This window comes from Ambystoma mexicanum, chromosome 1q (genome assembly GCF_040938575.1).
Source record: "Ambystoma mexicanum isolate Mex_15411 chromosome 1q, UKY_AmexF1_1, whole genome shotgun sequence".
Taxonomy (NCBI): domain Eukaryota; kingdom Metazoa; phylum Chordata; class Amphibia; order Caudata; family Ambystomatidae; genus Ambystoma; species Ambystoma mexicanum.
Window position 1 is genome coordinate 1,160,579,492 of NC_090922.1, and position 26,544 is coordinate 1,160,606,035.

General features: G+C 45.7%; 1 protein-coding gene across 2 annotated transcripts in view; it reads left to right on the forward strand.

Moving 5' to 3' along the window:
- Positions 1 to 26,544, forward strand: part of ERICH3 (glutamate rich 3) — a 728,475-nt gene that overhangs the window by 450,205 nt on the left and 251,726 nt on the right. For both annotated transcript variants that reach the window (XM_069641907.1, XM_069641908.1), the window contains exon 11: positions 7,255 to 7,494. In XM_069641907.1, coding sequence (XP_069498008.1) covers positions 7,255 to 7,494 — 240 coding nt within the window. The remainder of the gene's footprint in view (positions 1 to 7,254; positions 7,495 to 26,544) is intronic.

The following is a 26,544-nucleotide window of genomic DNA, read 5'->3' on the forward strand; positions in this document are numbered from 1 at the left end:
TCCATGCTCCCGGCGCACAGAAAGTACTTGCGCTTCAAGGTGGACAGTCGCCACTACCAATTCAAGGTACTGCCCTTCGGGATAGCTTCAGCACCAAGGGTATTCACCAAGGTACTGGCGGTGGCAGCGGCACACCTACGCAGGGAGGCAATCCCAGTGTACCCTTATCTGGACGACTGGCTCATAACGGGGGAAACCCCAGGAATTTGCAGGACAAACATTCAAAGGACTATCGACCTCCTCCACGAATTAGGCTTCTCAATCAACGAGAAGAAGTCAAGCCTGGTGCCAAGCACCTCAAAACAGTTCCTAGGAGCAATTCTAGATACTCAGAAAGGGTTGACCTTCCCTTCGGAAGAGAGAATTCGGAATATACTACTGCAAATTCCACATTATCAGTCCGGTCAACAAATAACGGTACGCAAAGCAATGCGGTTACTGGGCATGATGGCGTCATGCATTTACCTGGTCCCCCACGCGCGACTGCGCATGCGTCCCATGCAGGAATGGTTGGCGAAACAGTGGTCTCAGGCAAGTGGTCAGTGGGACGATCTAGTGGTCGTTTCGCCAACACTTGTACAGAGCCTACACTGGTGGACAAGAGAGAATCTCGCAAGGGGAAAACCCTTTTACGATCCCGAAGTACAGGCAGTGGTGACTACAGATGCATGCCTGACTGGGTGGGGAGCTCACCATCTCCACCACATAGCTCAGGGTCTCTGGTCTCACTCAGTAGCCAAGAACCACATCAACCTCCTAGAGCTTCTGGCAGTATTCCGAGCGCTTCGGGCATTCGAGCCCCATCTACTAAACTTGTCGGTGCAGATCCGGACGGACAGCACGACAGCCATGTTCTATCTGAACAAGCAAGGAGGGACTCGTTCACCAAATCTGTCCAAGCTTGCCCAGAAAATCTGGATATGGGCACTCAGACGGAACATCTTCCTGTCATCACAACATGTTCCAGGGGAGCTCAATTCCCTAGCGGATGCTCTAAGCAGAGACTCCCTCCCAGAAGAACACGAATGGGTCCTTCACAGAGAGATCGTAGAAGACCTCTTCTCTCAGTGGGGTTTCCCCACTATAGACTTATTCGCCACAAGCGAAAACAAACAATGCCCAGGATTTGCATCCACGTTCCCCCAGCCAGACTCCCAAGGGAACGCCCTGTGGATGAACTGGTCAGGGATGTTTGCGTACGCTTTTCCACCAACTCCTCATCAGGAAGGTGGTGTACAAGATGAACAAGGAATCGATGACGCTCATCCTAGTTGCTCCCATGTGGGCGAGACAACCATGGTTTCCACACCTACGCAGGATGGCGGTGTGCGAGCCCATCAAACTTCCAGCCTGGTACAACCTACTGTCCCAGCAACAAGGTCAAACAGTGCACCAGCAACCCAACTCAATGAACCTGGCAGCTTGGCTCCTGAGGTCATAGAGTTTGGACATCTCAATTTACCACAGAGGTGTATGAACATCCTAAGAGAATCCAGGAAACCAAACACAAGGCACTGTTACTTTGACAAGTGGAAGAGATTCGTTATTTGGTGCCAGAATAAACAAATCAACCCTGTTGATTGCACTCCTTCCAACGTTGTGACATACATGCTCCACCTGCTGGATGCAGGATTGGTTTTTAACTCTCTGAAAGTACACCTGGCAGCCCTCTCGGCTTACACCACATCCCATAACAAAGTGTCGTGGTGGAAAGTACCAGTAGTTAAAGCCTTCATGGAAGGAGTAAAGAGACCACCCTCCTATTTCGAACCCACCACCAGGATGGGACCTTAATGTGGTGCTAGCTAAGCTCATGGGCCCCCCTTTCGAACCCATGCATAAAAGTAGTCTCAAACACCTGACTTATAAAACGGCCTTCTTAGTAGCCATTACCTCTATAAGAAGGGTCAGTGAAATTCAGGCTCTGTCAGTGCAGGATCCTTTCTTTACTATCCACAAAGACAAACTGGTTTTACGCACACACCCTAGGTTCTCACCTAAATTTAAATCAAAGTTCCATGTAAACCAGTCCATCGAGCTTCCGGCTTTCTTCCAGAACCCGCAAAGCTCGGCTGAGGTGAAACTACACACCCTAGATGTACGTAGGGCGGTCCTCTACTATGTAAATAAAACCAGACCGCTAAGGAAAACAGATCAACTGTTTGTCTCCGTAGCTACAGGCAGAGAGGGAGATCGCGTCTCTAAAGGCGCTATCTCGAAGTGGATTATCAACTGTATACAGCTGTGTTACTCTCTTTCTGAAAAAACTCTGCCTTTTACGCCAAGGGCCCACTCTACTAGAGGCATTGGGGCCACTCTGGCTTTCATTGCAAATGTTCCCCTCAACACCATTTGCAAAGCAGCTACTTGGAGCTCTATTCACACTTTTACTCAGCATTACTGCATTGACACTCATTCCAAGACAGATACACAAGTGGGACAAGCGGTTCTAAGACACCTGTTTGCTCATGACCCTTCTCACATCCCACCTCCTTCTTCTGGTACTGCTCGCTAATCTATGCACAGCATGTGATCTAAGCAGATTCCACAAGCCTCAGAAGGGATACATTACTCACCGTAATCTTATTTCTGATGCTTGTATCTGCTTAGATTCACATGCGACCCACCCTTCCTCCCCTCCGAGAGAAGGCGCATGATTGCTTGTAGTCTTACCTTTCTGTCTATCTGCTTGGATTATCTGTACTCACGCTACTCCTCATGCTTCCTCATGTCAGAAAAAATACAATCTGAGGATTCTAGACGCGTGAGGGATCTTGGGTACAGTGGACGTCACACTAGGGATAGTATTACTGGCACGCCTGTGTCGACGCCCATTTTCGTGTTTCGAAAAACAAACTGTAATACTCCGCAGCTTCCACTAGATGTCGGCCTATGCACAGCATGTGAATCTAAGCAGATACAAGCATCACAAATACGATTACGGTGAGTAATGTATCCTATATATATATATATATATATATATATATATATACCTTTCTTAGCCTCATCTTGAGGATGCAAATAGATGTCTTTACATTAGCAGAGAGGGGAACAATCCAATCTTTGTCTCATGCCTCAACACCAGAAATCTTGCTACTTGGGTCTGACAACCGCTTGTCACTACATATTAAGTAGCCTCAACCAATAGGTTACCTTACCTACTTGTATCCTTGCAGAATGCCCATAATCTGGCAGTCAGCTTACATATGGAACTTGACATTGTGGAAAATACACATGCCCTTGATTAATTAGTCCTGCAGCTTCCAAATACGTGTAGAACAATGTGTGGCTAGTTCTCACACCTGAAGACCCATCCTTTTCTGACCACGGAATGAATTCTTACATTTATTTATTTATTGTTTATTTATATAGTGCTTATACCTAGGTGAAGTGCTTCAAAGCGCTTGCAAGGAATAAGTCCCCATGCCTCTGGATATCACACTCACCTATTGCAGGGCTTTAGGTGATATGATATGACATCGCATTTATAACACGCCTATACACAAGTGTTTCAAGGCGTGAAGCTGCAAGGGAGGGGGAACAGAGGGAAGACAGAGACAGCGATCATACGATGCCAAGTGTCATTCAGATCGTGCAAGTGCAGGGCAAGGGGAGGAGGAAAGTGTGGAGTGGAAGGGGGGCGGGGACAGTGCAGTACATGGGGTAATAGAATAATAAAACAGTAAGAGAAGTGGGGCCAGCTTGTGGCAAGTGCAATGGTAAGTGCAGACATCAGGTGGCAAGTGCTGGTGGGGGACTGTAGGGAGAAATACTACAGTCCCCAAGTGCGGGAGTTGCCAGGGGGGAAGTGCAGGTGTGTAACTGGCAGGGGATGGGACCTGGGCCCGAGAACAGAGGGTAACCAGGTAACCAGTACAGTTTCAGCCAGGAATTCAGCAGAGGAGAAGAGGAGAGAAAGCAGAAGCAAAGAGGAAGGTTTTGAGGTGCTTCCGGAACCGGAGATGGTTCTCCTCAAGTTTCAGGGAGGCAGGGAGACTGTTCCAGAGAGAGGCCCCAGCCCGAAGAAAGAGATCTACTACCAACTCGTTGCTTGGAGAAGTGACTGACTCTGACGGAGTTGGAGGCGGATGAGCGAAGAGCTTGAGAAGGAAGATATTTAGGAAGGGAGAGTTGAAGGTATTGAGGCCCCAGAGTGGGCCTGGTCTAGCCCCGGCGGTCTTCAAAAAACGCTTTGCAGCCAGGACTCGCCCCTACTAGCCCCAGCTATGCTGACCCCTCAGGCCGTCTGTTTAGCCGAAGTACTGCACGGTTAAAGGGCTGCATGCAGGTGTAAGCACTTCGGATTTGAAAAAAGAAGAGGCATTGATGCCTTTTTTTCTAATCTGAAGCACTCAAACTTGCAGGCATCCCTTTAACCGTGCAATGCTTCAGTAAATGGGCTGCCAGCTGGGTGTTTCGCTCTTTACTCAGAAACAAAAAGAGAGGCTGGTTAACCCAGCCCTCCTGTTTCCGAGTAAATAACCAACACCTAGGAGGCAGCCTTTTCACTCAGGGAACCACATTGTTAAAGGGTTGCCTGCGGGACACCCGCAGGCTTCCCTTTAACAATGCGGCTTCTTGAATGAACAAGCTGTCTGCCTGGGGTTGGCCCCACATTAAGACACAGATGGAGAGCTGGGGTGCACTGGTGTCATACTTTTAGTGCACCCAGCCTCTCCTTTTATGTCTTGATCACAGGCTCTGAACTACCAGCGCAGCGTGGAGCCTGTGATTTGGAACAAAACGGAGGGGCTTGGTGCACCAAAGGTAATAATGCCATTGCACCCCAGCTCTCCTGCTCAACTAGAACTCCCCACCACCTCAATTTAGACTCCCACGTAAATGTTATACCTATGTACATTCACAAAGGTTATGGCACAACAAAGTTAAACATCGGCATCCTTCTTTTCTCGTAATGCTACCAACCACTCATTCAATTTCGGCGGAAAAGGGTGTTTGGTTCGACCCCAAAAGTCCATTTATTGTTGTGTGAAATAAATCACAAGCACCCGCAGGAACTTCCCTGTCCAAGACCCTGTACCCTTTGCAGATCTTTCATGTGAGTTGTCACGTATGAAGGCAGAATTTAAAAACAACCTAAACCACTACATATTCAAATTTCTGCTGAGGCACACTGCCAATAGGGGCAATAATATCAGGCAAAAGCTATTTGTAATGTTCGAACATAGGGCAGAGACCTTATAAATTTCAGGTATGTCATCCAACATCAGTGCTTAATTTGGAAATAAGTAAGTGCCAGGGCCCAAATACTTTCTGCCATGACACTCTGTGACGGGTCTCTCCCACCCATCGTTGTCACTATTCATGGCTGCGTCTGACGTTTTCATATATAATTCTAAATCTGCACCTCTCGCAGTCTTATTGGAATTGACTACGGCAGAGGTGGGATTTACAAATATACAATAAACATAACATAATCATGTTTTGGCATGAGAAACATGTTTAAATGCTGCTTTCAGCACAGTCTTCGTTACACTGGTGCCCTGGTTTTATAGAAACAAGTGGAACAGGTTGGCCTTGTATCTAGAGAAAACAGGGCACACATGCTTGCTTCCCTCCTGTGGTGGATTGATGGACAAGCGCAGGCAAAATCATTGCTAAACCACTGAACATGTCCGTCAAACATCGTTGCAAGATCTTACTTAAATAGGTTGGCACCCTTAGACAGGCACAGCTGCCTTTTCTCAGGCATTGCCCCTTTTTTGGTGCTGCTCACTGCCGACTGTCCGTTTGTTGTCAACCCATCTTGACGTGGCAGTTCTGACGCGTATTGCAGTAGAGAGCGGCACAAATGTCATTGAGGCTGCCTGGAGCAGTGTGCAGGCATGGCCAGCACGAGCGCCCAGCACTGTCCCCTCCAAATCACTGTTATTTATGAAAAATAGATAACCAAGATGGCCGCGCGAGCGTGGGTTCATGCGGTTCAAACACTGTCCGGCCCAGCACACAAGGCCAGCGCACACTGTTATTGCGTGTTGTGTTACTGTCTGTCTGAGTGACTCGCTGACAATTAAGAAAATACCTTTGCCAAAACACAACATTCGAATCAAACTGAGTCTGAGACAATAAGTGCTGGGGTTCATATTAAGCACTGGCCAAAAAGTGGTATGTTCTGGTGATGTTACAATAACGCAGATATGTTTGATTCGCCCCAGGAGTTTGGCACATCTCTTTGGAATGAGAGGGGCAAAGACCAGACACTTGTTATGTGGTGTGCATGACAGACATCCAGTGCAGAGTAACAAGAGTTCTGCTACCCCAGCCATGATAACCACATTGTAGATCCTGGGAGTGGCTTTTTTCTGCATCTTGCTGTTGGAAGGAGATTAAAGTCCTCTCCCCATCCTACCTCAGCCTTGTTGAGATAGTCTAGGGCCTGCCTTAGTGGTAGCAGCGCCCTGAGTAGCAAAACAAAAATGTGGCGCCCCCCCCCATACTCCCTGCCACATTTTTCAATAGGCGCTGATACAAAAGCATCAGCGCCCTGTTGTTATCCCGAGAGCGGGGCGCATTTAATTTCAATAGGGCACCTGCGACACCTTCTCCCCCCACACCAGCTCGGGGGAGACCTTGAAAGACTCAATCGAGCTAGCATGACATGGGGCTAATGGCTCCTGGGGGGGTAGGGGGGCGGGCGCACGGCTGGCCCTGCCCTAAGGCCGGCCCTACTAGCATGCCACCCTCTATGGCTGCATCTATTTTTGATTCAGGCACAGACACTTTAATCCCTGTGGAGCCTGGCTCCCTGTTTTTTAAACCTGTACACACGGGATGTATTCTGTATGGATTACCTGTAATGCTGCCTGCCTGTGATGCGTGTACATGGTGGTTGGAATGACTGTTTGCTTGCTTTTAGGGAGATGTAAAAAGGCGTGGGAGGCCCTTGCCTTTTTACCACCCTGACAGAAAAAACTAAATCTAAACTGCACAGTGTAAGCAGCCATGACCCCTGTCCAATGTACTCTACATACCTTACATTTAAAATGAGGCTGACTTTATCCAAATTGACTGTTTCTCTGGACAAATGTATGTTTAGCTTTTCAGTAAAGATTATCAGGGCAGAGGTGTTGCCAAAACACCAAATGATAGAACACATGTGCTTGGGCATGGGGCCTACTGATCGAATAGAGCAAGCCATATGAACATCAGCATAACACGCAGCCTTCATTTGCAGGTGACAGAGCAGGTAAAATAGGAAATGTGTTGTGTGTTCACGTCGTTTCCATTTTTCAGAATATGATGAGGATTTTGAAGCTGACGAGGATAAAGGGGATGAGGAGATTAACGAGGAGGAACCGGCGGCTGGGCCCAGCAATGCAGCGTCCCCGCCACACGCAGAAGGCGAAGGCGACGATTTAGACCCGGGAAGGGATGGCAACAGCTCATCACACGCAGCAGCAGAGAGCCCTGGCAGCCACAGAGATGGGAGAGATGAATACTCCGACACGGAGTGTGAGCAAGTCGAGAAACAAGGTAAGTCATTATTCACAATGCGGCTTCGCCACTGTTGGCTGCACATCTGAGTGACAGTCATGGGTCGCCATTTTGACTTTCGCTCACACCCCACCTTACTATTTTGTGTCTTGCTGATTATCTTGTATGTGTCCAGTGATATATGAAATGGGGTGAACTCAAGCTCCAAGTACACCCAAGCATTTTTGGATAGTGAATATGGAAAAACCGAGTGATCTGCTGTCTATCAGCTCTGGATAGTCTTGCCCCTGCTGCCAATAACAATATTAAATCATTTGCTAGGGGGCATTCGTATGCGATTCTTCACGCGCTTAACGTATGAACAGGAGCACAGAGAAAGGCTTTTCAAATGCCCTATGCACATCGCTAAAATATGTGAGTTCAGAATTTTCGCGCTCTGAAATACTTGTGTAGGAGCGCGATAGAAATAAAATATCAATATCAATAAGAAGCATTGAAGAGCAATGCACATTTTGAAAGTGTACACTTCCATTTAAAATGCATCTCACCTTTGTATTTGTATTTATTTATATTGCGCACCTAACCCCTAGCACGGTAGCAAGGTGCAGAGGCAACAAGAGGAATGCAAAGCTTGGTTACATACAAGGAATGAAGTCCAGCCGTGGTTACAGTGCTGGATGCGTAAAGAGAAACAATGCACGCCGATAAGGCATGGGTTACAGAAATATACAATATAAGTAATACTATATACAATATTGTCTCATGAAAGCTGTTGTCTCGACTACACTGAGCAGTTGACAACCTAAAAGTACATATTTACAATCACAGTGGTGGAGCATTGGGTTAGCAAGAGAGCTCGTTATGTGTCGTGAGTCTTGAGCCAATGGATGGTCTTAGTTCTGAATAGGCGGTAGGGGAGGTCCTCCCTGCAAGGTGGTGGAAGGGAGTTCCAGTATTGTGCTGCTTTAACAGGAAAGCTGGTCCCACCCAACATAGAACGTTTAAACTTGGGCACCAGGAGGAGGTTGGAGTTGGCCATTCTAAAGAGGCGAGAGGAGGTAGTTCTGGTGAATCTAGTGATAAGGTATTGAGGGGCTGCTTGGAGGCATTTGTGGGTCAGGGAAACCGATTTGAGGAATATTTTGTCTGAGGGCCGCTCTTAGGGCGTTGTTTTGGAGGATCTGGATTTTGTTCGTAATGTATTTGTTGCATCCTACATAAAGTGCGTTGCAATAGTCCAGCTTGGACAGGATCAGAGCCCTTGCTAGGGTGATACAGTTAGACGGGGAGAGAAAAGGTTTGGCTGCTCTGATGAGTTTGCATGTATAGGATGTGGCGGATGCCATAGCATTAACTTGTTTTTTAAAGGTGAGAGTGGAGTGTTTCTAGGTAGAAACCAAGGGTTTTAACCTCCTTGGCTACCGTGATCTTATTTGTTGTCGATTACGAAGGAGGAGTAGTTTTGGTCTAGTTTGTTGAGGTTATGTGAGGACCCTAGAATGAGGAGTTCTGTTTTGTCGTCATTCAGGCATAGACCGTGTGAGGCCATCAATGCCTGGATGATGAGGTATACTTTGTTGACGAAGGCCAAATCCTTGTCATAATCCCCCGTCAACGGGATGAGGATCTGGGTATCATCGGCATAGTTGGTGTAGGTGAAACCCATCTAGATCATCAAAAAGGGACTTTGTGAAGATGTTGTACAGGGTGGGGGAGACGCAAGAACCCTGCGGCACGCCACAGGTGATGGGTGTAGGGTCGGCTGCTGCTAGTAGGGAAAAGACTCATCGTGCGATTATTTAGAAAGGATTGGATCCAGTCAGTTGCCTCTTGAGAGAAGTGGGCGGCTTTCTGAAGGTGGTCACATAGGATCTCGTGGTCGACCAGGTCGAAGGCAGCCGAGAGATCGAGAAGTAGCAGTAGTGCCACCTTACCCTGATCTCTCAGCTCATCTATCTGTGCCTTAAGATCTATGAGTGCGGTTTCGGTGCCGTGTTGAGGCCTAAAACCCGATTGTCTGACTCCTAAGAGGTGGAAGTGCTCAAGGTACTGTTGGATTTGTTGGTATGCTATTTTGTCGAGGATTTTAAGAAGGAACGGTACTGTGGTGATGGGGCGGTAATTAATTGGAGTAGAGGGGTCTAAATTCGGTTTTTTGAGCAGGGGGAGGACACATGATTCTTTCGGATTGTTAGGTACGCTGCCTGATGTGAATGACGCATTTATTAGTTTGGTAATAAATGGTGCGAGATCACGAGCCGCATCCTTTATCAATTGTGCAGGGCATAGGTCCCCGTGGCAGTTCGAAGGTTTGAGGGTGAGAATGACCTTTTCTACCTCTTTGGTGGATACTCTGTGGAAGTTGAAATGGGGAATGTGCACAGGGGGGTGTGTCTGAATTGGGTGTATCTTTTTAGGGGTGGGGATGTTGGGTTTAGTAGAAGAGAGAAGGGAGTCCTTTTTGATGTTTATCTTCGTCTTGAGAGAGGAGATTTTGTTAGCTAAGGCATTTTGTATATCCGTGCACAAGTTTTTGTCCTTGAGGCACGAGTCAGGAGCTTGGATGGGAGATTCAACCTCTTTTAGTATTGTAAAGAGCTCTCTGGTGTTGGATTTGGCTTGTGAGATTCGAGTGCTGTAGGACGTATGTTTGGCCAGGATGATTTCTTTTTTATAATGAGAGGCTAGTCTACTCAGGTTTTTCTTGTTTTTTTCTGAGTGAGGGAAGTACTCTCCAAATTTTTTCACAGCGTCGCTTTTCCTGTCTGAGGGTTTTACGATGAGGAGAAAACCAGGTGTTTGTGTTTTCTTGGTTTGCTCTTTTTTGACTTCAGTGGGGCTATGGCATCAAGAGATGAGAGCATGACTCCGTTGTAAATGTCTACCATCATTAAGGGATCTAAGTGGTCCGGAATGGCATCCAAGGTTGGTACGATTAATGGGATCAAATTTTCGGGGGTGATGTTCTTTTTATTTATGGTCTGAACAGCTGGAGCTATGCTGTCAATTTGCGCTGGTGTTGGCTCTAAGGTGAACGAGATCAGGTGATGGTCTGTCCAGGGCTGTGGAAGTATAGAAGAGATCAAGACTGGGCAATTGTGCACAGCTAAGAAAAAGGAAGTTGGTGGGAGGCACTACTGGTAATAGTCAGGGGTAATTCAAGGTAAATAGACCCCAAGGGGTCTTATGTTAAGTGTGTAAAACAGGTATGTGCTATTTCAGGTGCAGCAGGGTGAAGCTCGAGGCCACTCGAGATTCAAAATACTAATGAACAAAACATGCACAGACTGTTGCCAGTCGGTAACCCTGTGCTGCACTCCTAATGGGAATAAAATCCCAACTGGTGATTCAGCCTGGCTGAAACAAGAGGACTCCCTGGTGGGAATACTAGTTCAGTAGGACACATTTTCAAAAACATTCAAAGAAATTCAGAGAAAAGGGGTCAGTTTGTTTAAGTATTAAAGTATTACAATGGTGCTCCAGGTATACACAAACCTTTCACGCTGTAGGTCCCCAGTGAACATAGAATTCGGCTGGGCTCGAAACAGGTAATAGGTTGACCTAGGTGCCATTAAGTTGTATCATTCACATTGAAAATCAATTCAACTTCCCACACTTCAATGTGTAAAAGGTGTGAGACTCAATTAATTCAATTCACAGGATACTAAGTAAAAGTAAGTTTATAGTACAAAAACAAAGGATTGCATTTCAGTTGATCTGGACAGAATGTTCTGTAACAACACATATACACAGTAGGTAACAGAGGTAAAATACACCTTTTAGCAGTATAGTCTGACTGAGCTATTCATATACAAAACTGAACAGACAACAATTGTCCAATTTCAAATTCCCTGCTTCTGAGCAATCACATTCACTCAGCTCAGAAGTATATTCCTAAAGACACTACTATTAGGTTTGTCAGTGCCAACGCGTTTCGGATTGTATGAAATCCATCTTCAGGGCAGGATGTGTTTTTAGTTTCAACAAGATTCAAATTTCAGTTTTCAAATTTCAGTGGGGTTTCCTAAAGGTATAAGGACACACTAATTAGATTCATGCAGAATTTGGAGAAACTCAAATAAGTATCTCACAAAGGTAGAGATAAACTGACCTGCTTTCCTTGGTACCCATAGAAAAATCATGGCCACCTGTATAGTTAAAATGACATGGCAGAAACAGCTTGTAAAGATCATAGGTGAGGGGTCAGATTTTCAAGTGTTGTGAACATAATTTAAACGTAACTCACCCAGTCGAAAGACCGTGGATGTCTCGCCGGGTGTAGTGGCAGTGTCGGGCAGTTACTTCAACCGAGAGCGACTGCAATTGTGAAGAAAGAAGAGGAGGGTGACTTCAAAGCGTACGTACTCGTAGTAAATGTCATTAGGTGGGAGGTGCAAAAGCCGCCTCTGTACACTCATTCACTTGTGGTGACGTTTTAATAACTAGTGCTCGCTTCGGTTATTGTTGTAACTTGTAAGTAAAGAAATCGCCTGTAGCACACTGAGTGTAGCAGCCCGCCTCGAGGACGCCCTGCCCAGCTCACCCAAGCTATTATCGTTGCCCAGGGAACCGACGCACATGCGCGTCCCAATGCGGGCCGCCATCTTTGTATGGGCAAATCCGCCAAAAGATTCTACTCAGGCTAATCGTGGTGCAGGCGCGCGCGCGTCTCAGCAGTCGTTGCTAAGGACGCGCACGGAGCATGCGCCGCGTTGCCAATGGTATTGGATTTGTTAATAATTCCACTTTATAAGGATCATGGTTATATCGAGTGATCAATCAGAGTGCCAGCACCTGCTAAGGTGAGGAGACAGATTTAGCGGGGGGAGTGGCACGGCAGCAGTTGTAAAGCTGCCCCGTGCCCCTACCCACCGTTCAAGTACTGGAGAGTGACAGACCTATAGATTGGGTCGGTCCTAAGGCACTGGCCTGCAACCTTCCCACCTGGACTGTCAGTCTAGTTATCAATATAGTAAATTAAGGCGTGTTCTATAGTGGCGCTGTAGGTGCCATGTACACACTATATTTTAGACATTCTATCATGAACCACTCAGCTGTCTCATGTCATGCACATTACAACTCTGGTGAGCCTATTGCTCTGAAGATTCCCCTCTTCCTTCACAATGCATCCAAACTTAAACTCCTGGTTAGTCACCAGTTCACAATCTACCGGGTCAAATATAAAGTTTTAACAATGTGAGCTCTACCAACATGAGGGTTTCCTATGGTGAAAGTCCATGGTGTCACATCTACTTATACATTTGAACCCATGATCTGTATGCAAGCCGTTAGCTTGGTATGACTCTGTTAAAAAACACTATTTACAAGTACACCTACAAAATGAACGTGGATTGTATTAGAGAAAACACATTAAGTCAAATTCACAGTTCATGCCCCTGGGACTGAGGCAATCGAGCAGGTCGATCCAACTGATCTCCCTCTGGAGTAATTTCTTCTGTATATCTCCCCCTCTCGGACTTAGTTTGACCTGTTCCAAGATCATACATTTGAGTTGGGCAATTCAATGCCTTGCTTCAACAAAATGCATTGCCACCGGAGATCTCAGATTTTTGGTCCGGATATTGGACTTATGTTCAGTCCAACGTAGTTTAGCCTTTCTTGTGGTGATACCCACGTAATAGAAACCACAAGGGCATTTCAGGGCGTAGACCACATTCGTGGAATCGCAGGTGCATGAGTGTTTCAGCGTGATTGGTTTACCAGTGTGTGGATGCGAAATGATGTTGCCTGGTATAAAGTTACTACAATGTTGGCAGTTATGACATGGTTGTGTACCTTTATGTTTGGTCTGTGTGATTGGAGTGGTCGATAGCTCTGCTCTCACCAAGCTGTTTCTCAGGGCATTACTGTTCCTATAGGCAAAAATAGGAAGATCTTGAAATAGGGGTTGGGTCCGCGGGTCCATCTGCAGCATGGGCCAATTTCTTTGAATGATACTCCTGATCTTCTTACTCTGTGCTGAGTATGTGGTGACATATACCATAGAGGCATCTTTCTTGCTGATCTTGGGTGAGAGGAGGGTGTCTCTTTCAACATTCGCCACTTTCTCTTCAATTTGTGCCAGCTTGGACGGGTTGTGCACAGCTAGCCAGTCCAGGGTTCTACCTTTGGTATGAGTGGGCACAGTGATCCTCTGGGTGAAGCCCAGTTCCTCTAAAGTATTATTAATTAATGTGGCGTTAGCATCTGCGGGGTCGCTAAAACCAAGGTTAAAGTCTCCTAGTACGATACTTTGTGAAGAGTTCTTAAGTTTATTTGATAGGATATTTGTGAGGTCTTCTTCAAATGACCCTAAGGGGCCAGGTGGACAGTAAATAAGGTGAATAGAGATGGATTGTGTATTAGATAAGGTTAACTTTGCAGTTAAGGATTCACAAGATCCTATGTTGGCAGGTGACTCAATGGTCAGAGGGAGTTTAGTTTTAGCTATAATAGCAAGACCTCCGCCTCGAGAGGCGGTACGATCAAGTCTTAGTAGAGTATAGTCATCTGGTATGGCTAACATAATTGCGGGGCCTGCTGTTGGATGTAGCCAGGATTCGGTTACGACTAAGAAGTCCAAGTCTTCGTTGTGGAGTAGGTCAGCAATGTCTGTAGCGTGAGCTACCATGGAGCGAGCGTTTATCAGTGCTCCCTTGGTCTCGGGTTGTACTGGTTTTAAAGGTGGTAGTGAGGATTTATGTGCATCTTTCTGGGTGTGGATAGGTTCACGATAGAGTCTACTGATTAGTTGAAGAGGGTGCTGGGCGGGTCTGTGGGGGCTAGTAATAGCGTTGCTGTGGGCTGTTTTGGTTAAGGGGTCAAAAAGCCTTGGGAGCCTTGCACGTAGTTTGAGGTTCCTCTCGAGGACAGTGAAGGGTGCAGAGATCATATCAGTTGGTCTGTGGAAATTCGGTGGGGGCTCGTGTGTGGGTGAGTTTGGTATCATGGTCGGGTATTGGATATTCATAGTATAAAGAAGTGATCTAAGTATCACAGTATAGAGCGTATGGAGATACATTGTGTACGTAGATAGGATAGGTGCAAGGTGGTTGTTGGTAGTTATCATACAGCCGTGAGGCACCTGGGTATGAAAAGCAACAGTATGAATGCAGGGGCAGTAGCACACCACAGAAGGGCTAAATGCAATTCAGGGCGCAGGGCACCTCTAGGCTAGTCAACTCTAAATATAGATACATTTGGGTGCGATGCAGCCATTGAGTGTCGTAGTACACCCTAGATAAAGAACATAGTATAATAGTACTGCTGAGCAGTAGGCGCTAAATGACACAGTAGGGACACCATTATAACAAGACATGCAGAGACATCACCCACAAGACACATTTGGCAGTGGGAGTAGGTGATTCAGGTTAGGGCATGGTCAGGCTGCATAGGCATAGGCAGTTCATGTTAAGAGAGTGGTCACACGTATGTACACCGAGGTAAGTTTGGGCTACTGTGGCAGTGCAGTGTCTGAAAAGGGGTGGAAGAGTACCTTGTATGCGGAGGGCCAGGGGGTCAAGCAGACGGCAGTCACGGCACCGAACAGGCACAAAACAGGTGCTGGCCTTGCCTCCCGTGGGCCTTGGAGGGAGTGGGACGGCTTCGCCTGCCGGTGACCAATGGGAGGGGATATGGGCCCGTAGACCAATCAGCTCACAGCAGGGGCCTGGATTCCATGGCAGGTATTGTAGACAATAAGCTGTCGGCCATCTTAGGACGCTGGGTACCTCGTGTACCTTAATGGCGGCAGTATGCTCAGAAAGGCGTTTCAGGATAAATAAACGTGCAAATTTCGATTTGCAGGCTCCAGAATCAATGCGAGCGCATAAGGCATAAAATGAAGAATTTTCGTGCAATTTTTGCAAGGTTGAACGGGGGGCATCCATGCTTACCATTAAAGATGGTCAACAAGGCTGGGCAGCTGGTATGCTCCGTGGGTCCACTGCTTCTGCAGGGACATGACCTGGAGCTCCTGCTCGACAGGAGGGTGAAGGGTACTGCTGGCAGGCACAAAACAGGTGCTTTGAGCTGGATCCCACACTATGTTCCCTAGAAAGACATTGTAAATCCCATGATTAGAATGGCTTGGTCCTATTTGGGCCAGTACTGCTGTGCAATGGTAGTGGGTGATTTTGATGTTGGAGGAGTGTAGGTATTAACTACAAATGTGTGCCAGCAAACGAGCGTAGAGAGGCATTTTACACCACACCTTTTGTGAAAAATGTGTAGAGAGCCATACAATCAGGGGAGTATCCAGCATTGCAAGAGTGGGGAGGACGAGCCCCCAAATACCCCTTGGAAAATTAATGCTAAACTGACAGACAATCGTTCTTGCCCCCATATGACGACTTGACTCTGTACCCTCTACCTGCAACATTCGGTAAAGACCGGGGCATGAGCTGTGTGCTCCTACTCTCCATCTAGCTCTGCCCCTTATTGGGCCTGCCATGCAATCAATGGCCAAGATTGGGACGCAGAACGCGCTCCAACTATGCCCCCCGCGCCCTTGGTGCATGGAGGGTGCAGAGCAGTAGCATATGGCCACACTGCTGTTTGTGTCATGCTCCAGACCGCTGTTATACAGGCAGCCAGGCCGAGCAGGAGCGCACAGCAGCCCTGTACAATGTGCCCAGAAAAAAAAGCATGCCAGTAAAATAGGGCATCACTGTCAGCCCTCAAATTCCAGTCGAGCAAAGTAATAACACATACCATACATGCAAACCTCCTAATTTGATTATGCAGTGCACCAACAGAAGTGACTTCACAGAAAAGGACATTGCAAGGAGCATCACCAGTCTTTGATACTTGGAGGCACCATGGAAGTGACTTTAGAATAAGTTGTCATAAGTAAGCCAGGTGGCAAATAATTTTGTGGTTTTTATTTATTATAAATGGAGCATAGGCAGATCGCAGGACCGACCCTTCATTTCGGGACTTTGTCCTGGAAGAGGTATACCAATGTACCAATGTTCAATGTGTCTAAAAAAACAAAACAACAAAAAAAACAGAACCTGTTGTAAATGACACGTGTAATGCTTAATTAGTGAAAATACATGTCGGAGAGCAAAATTTTGCCAGAAAAGATCTGATGCAAAATCATAAGCATGAGACCATAAAATAAAGTTTTACTTTTTTTTTTTACAAATACATAAGACAAATTGGTCCAACATGCATACTTCCAAGAACTTTATTTTCATTTATTGAAGTAAAATTAAATTAAAATTGTTACTAATGTTGCAAAGTGTTGGGCACACTTCTGTGAAAATGTTTGATTGAACCTATTGTACCCAACATAAAGGGTTCTCGCTTATGTAAAGGGACCAGAACAATGAGGGTGCTGAGCAGGAGTACCATGCTCCTGCTCAGCACCCTCATTGTCCCGGTCTGGCTCCTTAGAGTGCAAGCGGACCGCCCCCTTTCGTTATCCCACTGTATACAATTTACAACAGTTTTTCTAGGATAACACATGAAAAAAGTAGATGTCCGCTCACCAAAAGTTTACAGGTGCATTTCCTAACACACTTTTGTGATGACTTTGCCCACAATATTTGCCATTATTCTATCAGTGTAAGAGGACATTTTTATGCTGGCTGTGCCACATAATGCTGCTAATGCCACTCTTAAAAAACATGCCCATGCGCAAATTAGTACAAGTATCCTCATGTCAGAACACACTAATGTTCGTTTTATCCATAACGGTCTAATTACTTATCAATAATCTTGCTTGTGACAGTCCTTACTCTACTGAACTAGGAGGTAATGGCATGTCTATGATGGGTGTGGTAACACATGCCAGTTTTCCCAAATAGGACCAGTCATGTTTGCTTTTCCCATAGTTCTAATAATGCCGTTGTGAGAGAGCATGTCCATGCTGGCTGGGTCAATATGTTGCCAGCATTGCTCCTGAGGAAGGAAAGACCTGACATCAATGTACCAGAATTTCTATTTTTAAATCTGCCCCTTTTCATCTGGCTATCTACTCTGAGATACTAATAATTATCCAAAAGTGGTCCAAGAGTTGCCTTTTCATGAACATTAAATGCATATGCTTTTAATTCAGCAAAAATGGAAAGGGGGAATTCATGAATCCAAAACGAATAGACAAGATCTCTGAAATACTCTATTTGATTAGGTCGTTGAAGTGCTGCTAACATTTTTTTAAAAAAGAACACATTTAGTTAAGTTAGCACAATTCAGTGGACTTTGAGCTACAAGACCGACAAAAGCCATTAAAAGAAACAGGCTGGACCTGTTTCGCTGGCACTTAAGTGCAAAATGGCCTCCTTTGTGCAATTTTCATCATTTGCACTATGAAGAGCAGAATGAAGTGGTGTATTTACTCTTACTTTTTGCACTTTGGAGTTAAAACTCTGTAAATGCATCCTTCCTTTTATCCATGGTAGGGAATATTTACCATGGATTCTTATGGCAATCTGCCACACAGGCCTTAGGGTAGTGTGTGTGAAATGTTAACATTGTAAGTACTTCCAGGTTTTGCAGTGTGCCTTCTTAAATGTATAAACAGATACAGCTGACTAGCCTTATTGCAGAAAATAACATTCTATTTCTGTTAAACGGATTAGGCAAAAATATAATTGACGGTGAAATGATTGAAGCTGCGAAAAAGATCCAAACATGTTATAGAAATCGCAATAAGCAACTGAAAATTCAGAAAAAGAGAGCAGGTTTGGAGAAAGTGTGTCACCCTAATCATTCAATCAATCTGACATTTGATTTTCAGAGTGTGTGTGTTTGACCAGGAATCATTTTGTCTCCAAATCCTGCATAATTACTATTGGAAGGTAAAATCTGGGATGGCAAGATTAAATTGCATGCTGTGTGGACAGTTGTGTGTTCTGTGATCAAGCCAGCTTCTCCCCAAAAGATCATTCCAATTTGTTTTATCATTAGTACATTTTATTGATCTAACTTACTATTGGAATAGTGCAAAAAGCTCATACAACAGTTATTCCGTATTGAAAATACTTTTTTTCTTTAAATCCTCAATGTATCAAAAGCTTATAAGCAGTACAACAAAATTGGACAAAGGTGCATGGGTGCCCTTTCCAGCCAGACCGATGACTGCTTTTCTGCTGTTCTCGGAAACATTACCCCCCTTCTGCATCCTATGAAATGCAGGCACTGCTGTGTAGTGAAACCAAATACCAAAAACCAAAACCATTATGTTCATATGTTTGTATTATTTGATATGTGATTCATGTTATGTGAATGTATATCTATTTAATTATGACTATAATTGTGTAAAATGTTTATTGTTAACCATAAGCACGTAAAAAAAAAAAAAAAAGAGAAACCACATACTGACAACCCTGCACAATCCGAGCCTGGCCGCTTTGGTGCCAGCTCATCTATTAAGTTAGACAAACCAGGATTTGTCAATGTAACCAAGAAGGTATTTTGGAGGGCAGTAAGTTAGTGATTTTGTCCCTGCAAGTCCTTACTGGTATGGACTGCCACATGAATCCTAGGCAGTCACATCCATTAGGGCCTCGCACTGCATCAGCTCCCACTCAGAGAAATGTCATCCCTGCAAAGATTCACTGTATGCTGTCGCAATGGAAAGGGAGAAGGGACTACATGTAGTCCCTTCTCCCTTTTCATGGTTGCCTGAAGAAAAAATCTGAAATACGCAAGAATGGTGGGGACTGGTGCCAGGGACACGCCGCAACGTGAGCGGCATTACCTTATGGTAAGGCTTGCAAACGCACCAATCGGTGCATAGATTTGATTCTTTTTGCGGTGTGCCGGGTACTAATGTAATTAACATGATGCTAAATGAAAAATATAATGAAATATATGTACAAGGGATTCAAGACCCAAACTCTGACAGTCACTGTAGCTTGAAAACCTTCTTTTCTACTTTGATGGATACCTTGAATGACTTGATACCATTTATAAGCAAAAGAAATGGAAGAAATGGCAAATTAAACAAATTGTTCAATGATAATCTGTGAACTACAAAATTCAAACAAAAGTGAACTCCAATGGATATGGCAAAGGAAATCAGACCTTTTAGTCCTTTAATTATAAGGAAACTTATAGGGAATGCACTACTTAATTCTGTTTAAAACAGGATTGACAAATCCACCATCTTGCAAAATAAAATGTTATGAAGCCTGGATGAGTTTCACTCCCACAACTGCATAACACGATTTCACTCCAATTCATCAACGTTGTGATGGTATTGCTGTGGCATTTGTCAATTAGGTCTCATATACTACTAATGCCCAAATGACATCTCTCAAATCCTGTATATAGAGATTCATTTATTTAGGCCTGTACAAATCTAACAGATGCTTGAAAGTGATTGTGTGATAAAATAATAGAGTCTCAATGTCTGAGGGCTTCAGTCAGCAAGGAAGACAAAACATCCATTCAATTCTCATGGAAAGCACCCTACCCTCAATCATGATTCCTTAGGACAATCCCATTTTATATCATGCTGAATGCATCTGACATACTAATCCAATCAGGACACTGACACGGACAATATCAAAAGTCATGCTCGGATTGTCCAAGAGGTAGATGGGTACCAATTCAGTGGTTCATTCAGGAGAAAGTGTTGAATGAGCGGTCTCAATAATTTCATGCTATTTTCAATGTTTGTAAAGATATGTATTTTTCTTTGGGATTTTAGAGTGCAGACCTGGGCAAGAAGACATCCGAGCACTGTAAAGTCAATAGTGCACCATATGTTTAGCAAATGGATACATCAGATGTGCAGAGATGTGGCATTCCCATATATTCCTACAACTGGGAAAACAAAAGGGTGATTTTCACCTATAGCAACATATAGAGTAGATCATTGTTTTCTGAAGAGAAACAAAGGGTACAAATATGGTGGTTGGAAAGTAGTGATTAGGACAACTCAGGTCCTTGAGATAAAGTCGCACATGGAGTGTCCAGGGATGGAGTAAAAAGGGCCTTGGGATCTGGGGAATGCCGCCAGCTCAGCAATACCAACCCCGGAGATGATATATGGAGGATTACTCGGGCCATTTCCCCATTCCCACTCTTCTAACTCAGACCACCCATACCCTCATCCACCATTAGGATATGGGACTTAAGCCATAACAAAAAAGTTGAAAACATTCCCATCCACTGTTCGTTAGCAGGGCTTGCACAAACAAAACATTTCATTTTCATTACAATCTCAGTAGAAAAACCATCTGCAAACTCCACCAGAAAAGGAAAGCAGGAAGTTCCCAATGATTCAGAATTGCTGAGGCTTAAACCTTTTTAACAGCAGAAAAGCGAGCAACTTGGGACAGATGTGGACCCCTCTCCCGCACAAGAAACTTTCAGGATGCATGGCATGGCTTCAAAATAGCCACAATCTGTTTTAAAGTCACCCAGACCTTTTGAGTTCTAAATGACTAACCCTCACTCCCAATCGGATCACTGCAGAGAACCACCTGCCTGCCCGATCCAATCAGGGAGCAGGCTCTTGGTCAGTATAAAAGAGACTCTGGTTTCTTAAAGACTGCGTTAAGGGAAATTAGTGTGTGGACATGTCATGCAGGGCTGTGCCAGAGGAAGGAGTAGCAAGGAAGACTTATGCTAAAGAAAACAATTTTGAAGGAGGGAGAGAGGGTAGAGAAAATGAGGGAGAGAAAAAAAGGTAGAGTGATACAGCTGGAGAGAGAGCGGTGGGGGGATGAGGGGAAGGATACTTGTGAGGTAGAGGTTGGTGCTGAAGGAAAGCGAGAGAAGATAGTGAGAGAAAGAGGCAGAATTTTGAGGGGGAGATTGTAGGATGAACAGGGGAAGAGGAAGGAGAATTAAAAGGTGGTTAGGGGAGAGCAGCATAGAGAGGAAGTAGGAGGACATCCAAGGCAGTGAGAGGTTGGAGATGGAGGAGAAGAAAGGAAGAAGTAGAAGGAATGCTCCAAAGCAGACAACCAAGACTAGCCAGCCAAGGGGACTGTTGTAATATATGTCTGGTCGTGTCCTGTCCTGCTGGCCATGGATGCATGCTTGTGGAATGTTGGTAAGTGTTACGCTTGGCAGCTCAGGAGAATCTTGGGTGACTGTTGTATCTGAATGTTCCATGTGTGCCAGTTGGGGGCCAGTTGGGGGCCTGAGGCGATGATGTGAGGATTGCCGGTGGGTGTACTGCGTGAACTATGTCTTGTACAATACCTGAAAGTAACTTGATCCGTACAAATGTAACTATGCACAATAAAGACTCCTGGAACTACAGCAGAGGTTCCACAGCTGGTCATAGAAGTGTCGTATTTTATTTGTTTGCATTTTGGGGAATTGCAAAGAATGTACGTCGTGTTGCCATTTATGGTTTTGTCGAAAGCAACCTTGGCAGTATATTGATGTTGTGTCTTACAATCCTTCCTCTGCCTTGAGGTTTGTGCGAGGTAGGAAGCTGGTTTCAATTGTGTTTGTGATCTCATTGTTGCCTTTTTTTTAGTTGTGGGCCATTTTCTCGTCAACGTTCTGTTTAATGTTGTGGCTCACTATTTGTCTCCTACAAAATCGTCATCACTATACCCAGTTCCCTCTTGTTCTGTTGGTATTTGTTTATTTATTTGAATTTATAAAGCACACACAGGGCCCTGTGGCATCAAGGCGCTCTTACAGTACATTTACTTAGGTACAGCTTACAAAACAGATTCTTGAACAGAATTGCAGAGTTTAAAAGACAGTGTTGTGGATGTGTTCATTGGTTACAGGGGAACATCATTTGAAACATTAGGAGCAGTCTAGTTGAATAACTCGGTTTTTAGTGCCTTTCTGAATGCCAGTAGGGAGTTTTCTTTTCTTAGGCTGAGTGGGATGGCGTTCCAAGCTTTTGGGGCTAGCACTTCAAAGCTTGTACTGCCGGCTTTGGCTCTGCTGAATGCCGGGACTGGGAGTAGGTGGGAGTATTGGTGTCATTTTGGTCTGTGGGTGGGCGCCTTGTGTATCCGCTCGGCTAGGTAGGTGGGGGCGGTCTGGGACAGGCATCAGTGTGCGATAGTGCGGGCCTTGAACATTATGCGTTCTTTGATCGGGAGGGAGCAAGTGGGCATCTTTTCTGGCTTGGGAGATGTGCTCTCTCCTGGGAATGCTTAGGGCCGCTCTGAGCTCGTTGTTTTGCGTGGATTTTATTGGCAGATGTGCCTAGGAGTAAGATGTTATAGTAGTCAATCCTCACACCAATGGTAGCTCTAGCAATGTTGAGGCCGTTTTTTGGTGAGAGGTGAGGTTTCACTGCGTTGGTGATTTTTTGTCGTGAAGGCAGCAGATGAAGAAATGGCGCTGACTTCTCTTTCCATTGATAATGTGGAGTCCAAGTATACACCCAAGGTTTTTACTGCAGCAGATACTGAGATGACAGTGTGCTCAATGCTGAAGGAGCTGTATTTGCTGTCTAATATTTTTAGGGGCTCTTTAGGGCCTACCAGGAAAATATCCGTCTTTTCCCTGTTTAGACATAGGCATAGTCACCTGATAGAGGGAGAAGAATTTGTGTATCGTCGGCATAGTTGGTAAAGGCTATGCCGAACTCTGCTAGGTTGTTGAACAAGGGTAGCGTGAAAAGATTGTAGAGAGTGGGGGAGGTGCAGGATCCTTGTGGGGCCCCGCATCCAATGGGGGATGGGGTGGCTGATGTGTGATCAGAAAAGACCCTCATGGCTTGGTGTTAGGTGGAATTATATGCAGTACCCTTTGGGAACACCACACACAATTAGTACTACAAGTGACAGTACACATTCACCTTTGGTACAGGCCTGTACTACACAGTAAAGGGTAGCGATGGCTGAGCAGCCAGACTTTTCTCAAGAGTAAACTGAGCAGTACCAATATTTACACAAAGGACAGCAATTACTATGATTCAAACAAACACTGACTCGAGGTTTCTTTGTAAAAGAATATACATTTATTTACACATCAGTTATTAAACATTTCACTATTTTCAAGCAGTTTAGAAATCACAATCTTAATACATCACACACCACCCAATAGACGACTCTGGACAAGCTAGGCTCAAAATGAAGTGTGAGCAAAATGGCACTCTAGCAATTTAAAAGGGAGGGAAAGGCAAAGTTAGACAAAAGTTGAGCAGCACCAACAGTTAAGTAAGCAGGGCAATCTAGAAAAAGGAACTGCAGTGAGGAGATCAAATCAAGAGGCTAGGGCCAAAGCCAATGGGTCAAAGTCTTTTGCTCAAGATCACACAGTTCAAGGTAGTTCGCGGTTAAGTCTTTGCCAAGAATTCAGAACGAAGTTGGTCAGGCAAAAAGTTACTTTAAAGAATAGAGAAGGACAAGGCCTCGGATTGGCGAACGATTTCACGCACTTTCACTGCGGCTGGACGAAATGAGCAACCGGATTTGGAACAGTACCTTAAATGGAGAAGAGGCTATAGCTGAGGCGGACGTTCCTGGCAGGCCCTGCAGGCTCACGGTTCCTGAACTGACTGTCGGACTGACATGAAGTAGGAAGACTGGAGGGTCCTGCACTGCCCAGGGAAGAAACCAGCAGCAGAGCAAAGCAACGAAAATAAAGTGCGCTCCTTAAGACCCAAGCAGGGTCCGACCTTCCTGGTTATCCGGTTCACTGTAGCTGTGCACAGCAAATTCGACCAGAGGAGGGAGACCTGGCTTGCAGTTTGGCAAACTGGCTGTTCCCACCAGCTCAAGGGGAGAAGATTCCTTGCAGATCTTCCCTGTCAACGAAGTTTGGAGATTCGGACCCGCAGCAGGGCTTCACCAGGAGGTTCAGTCGTGGTAGAGGTCCTCTTTTGTCAGCTTCTCTTCAGCTTCTCTTCAGTTCTCTCGATCCAGTGGCGACTCTGCCTTTCCAGCCCCAGAGACCTGCTTTTATGCAGTTTTCCCCCATTCACATAGCCTAGCTGTCAATCACACAGCAGGGGGCTGTCCTGGCGGGACAGTCGCCAAGCCAATCATACAGGAGTGCAACTTGGGTTACCCATTGCAGGCGTCCTGAAACCCCTCCCTCACATCCTGCCTACCCAGACTTTCAGGCGCCTAAGGAGGGCTTCTGTGCAGAAGCCTGCGAAAAGATGGTGAACAAAAGAACCAAACATGGTTTGGCGCGCAGAGAAAGACACGAGAAAGACTTTTACAAAAAGAAATGGTGAATAAACCCAGCCGGAACCAAATTAAAACAAATATGGTCCAGTGGTTTAAGTTTGAGGCTACCAAGATAGCCTAAAACAATACCAGGGCTATTTACAATAACCGTGGTAAGAAAGATCAGGTAGTTACCACTGCCACCAGCCAAGTCTTAATGAAAAGGGAACGAAACAATGTTCCATGAGAGATAGACAAAAAGGGATCACTAGTAACCCTTTCCAGTACTCTATGTAAGATAGTTTGTACTGGGTCTGTGGATTTGTTAGGGAGAATTCTCTGTTTAGGCTGAATTTCCCTACCTAGTGAGTCCCCCAGCAGCTTTGCTGGATTTCTGGGGTTTCTTTTTTTCTCCTGCCAAGAGTGAGACTCTTTTACCCTCACTCTTGGACATATTGAAGTGTGTTTTCTTGGTTAAACCTTGTGTTGAATGGGCTATGGGGTCTTTTACTCCATAGGGCCTCATGTATTTTTGTGATGTGGGTTACACAGCACCCTCTGTGCCGTGACCCAGGGGTGTCCTAGGGACTCCCCAACATAGACTCCATACCCTGGGACTGACTACTGTCTCCCAGGGCATGTAAAGTCACCAAAGACTTTGCTAGTCTTGAATCCTGAACAGAACCAGTACAAACCATCATATTGTGGACGTACTGGCTGGGGCAATTCGATTGCCCCAGGGTCTGTTAGTCGAGGGGGCACGTCTCCGTCCCCCCTGATCGAGTTTTGGCTGGTGGCAGTGGAAACTACTTTTTATATTCGACCGCGAATATTTCCCTATGGGATTTCCCATTGTTTTAGGCTAACACATTTAATTATTTATTTACGGTAGCCTTAAACATACCGCCGGTTTATATATTTATTATTATAACTCCGGTTGGGACTTTTTGCCAAAACTTGATTCTAAAATGGCGTTGGCGTTCGCCTCTGTAACTCTGACCCAAAGTGGAGCCCTTTGTTCCACTTTTGGCGGGCTTCTCCGCAGAAGCCCTCCAAAGTGGTGCCACTCTGTCTGGGGTACTTAGGAGGGGTGGAGGGGGATTTAGGCACCCTGGACTGAGTTACCTTGGTAACTCAAGTCGCACTCCGTCCTGATTGGCCCAAGTGGTGAGCCGGCCGGCTCACCACTTAGCATGTTTGAGTGACAGCTAGGCTGGGTGAATGGGGGTTTGCTGCATAAAAGCAGGGCTTTGGGGACTGGAACTTCAGAAGTCGCCACAGGACCAAGAATCCGACGAGGGAAGAGCTGAGCCGACCTGCTTCGACGACACCAGCCGGTGGAGCCCTGCTGAACCGTCTCACCACTTTTCCCGACGACCGAGGAGAACTCTTAACGGAGTGGCTCCTTCCCTTGACTGGTGGGGACAACCAGTTTTCGCCTTCTTTTCGCTTCTCGAGGTATCTCGTGGCCGCCTTGCCAGTGCCAAGCACCCCGGCAACCGGAACCCCACCACCTTTTACCCCAACCACGAAAGTCGGTACAACCCTTTAACCGGAGGACTCCGCGGCTGGTTTCTTCCCGGGCAGTGCAACGACCTTCTTCTTCTGCTCTTCAGCGAGAACTTCTTCTCCCCTGACCGACGTCGAGCCTTGCTGCCACTGCCTGGAACAACTGCCACCGCTGGAGGATCCTTTCCACTTAAGGTACCGTGTTCCGCCTGGCTTCCCTTGCCACCGACTGTACGGGGTAGATTTAGCCCCCGGCTTTCGAACCTGGGAGTGCCTGGGACACCCTGGCTAAACTTTTTAAGCCACTCTAAACTCTTTCTAACTCTTTGCAAGACTTTGAATCCTTAACAACAGTGTGATCTTGGGCACATTTTCGCTCCGGCTACTCTAAGAGTGGGCCCTGCCTAGTGACTTTTGCTCACCTGTGACTTTGCGCTTCTTTGATTCTATTGCAAGTGTTCTGGACCTTAGAGTGGTGTGTTTAACCCATTCCTGTTTCTTTTTACCCCTTTCTTGAACCTAC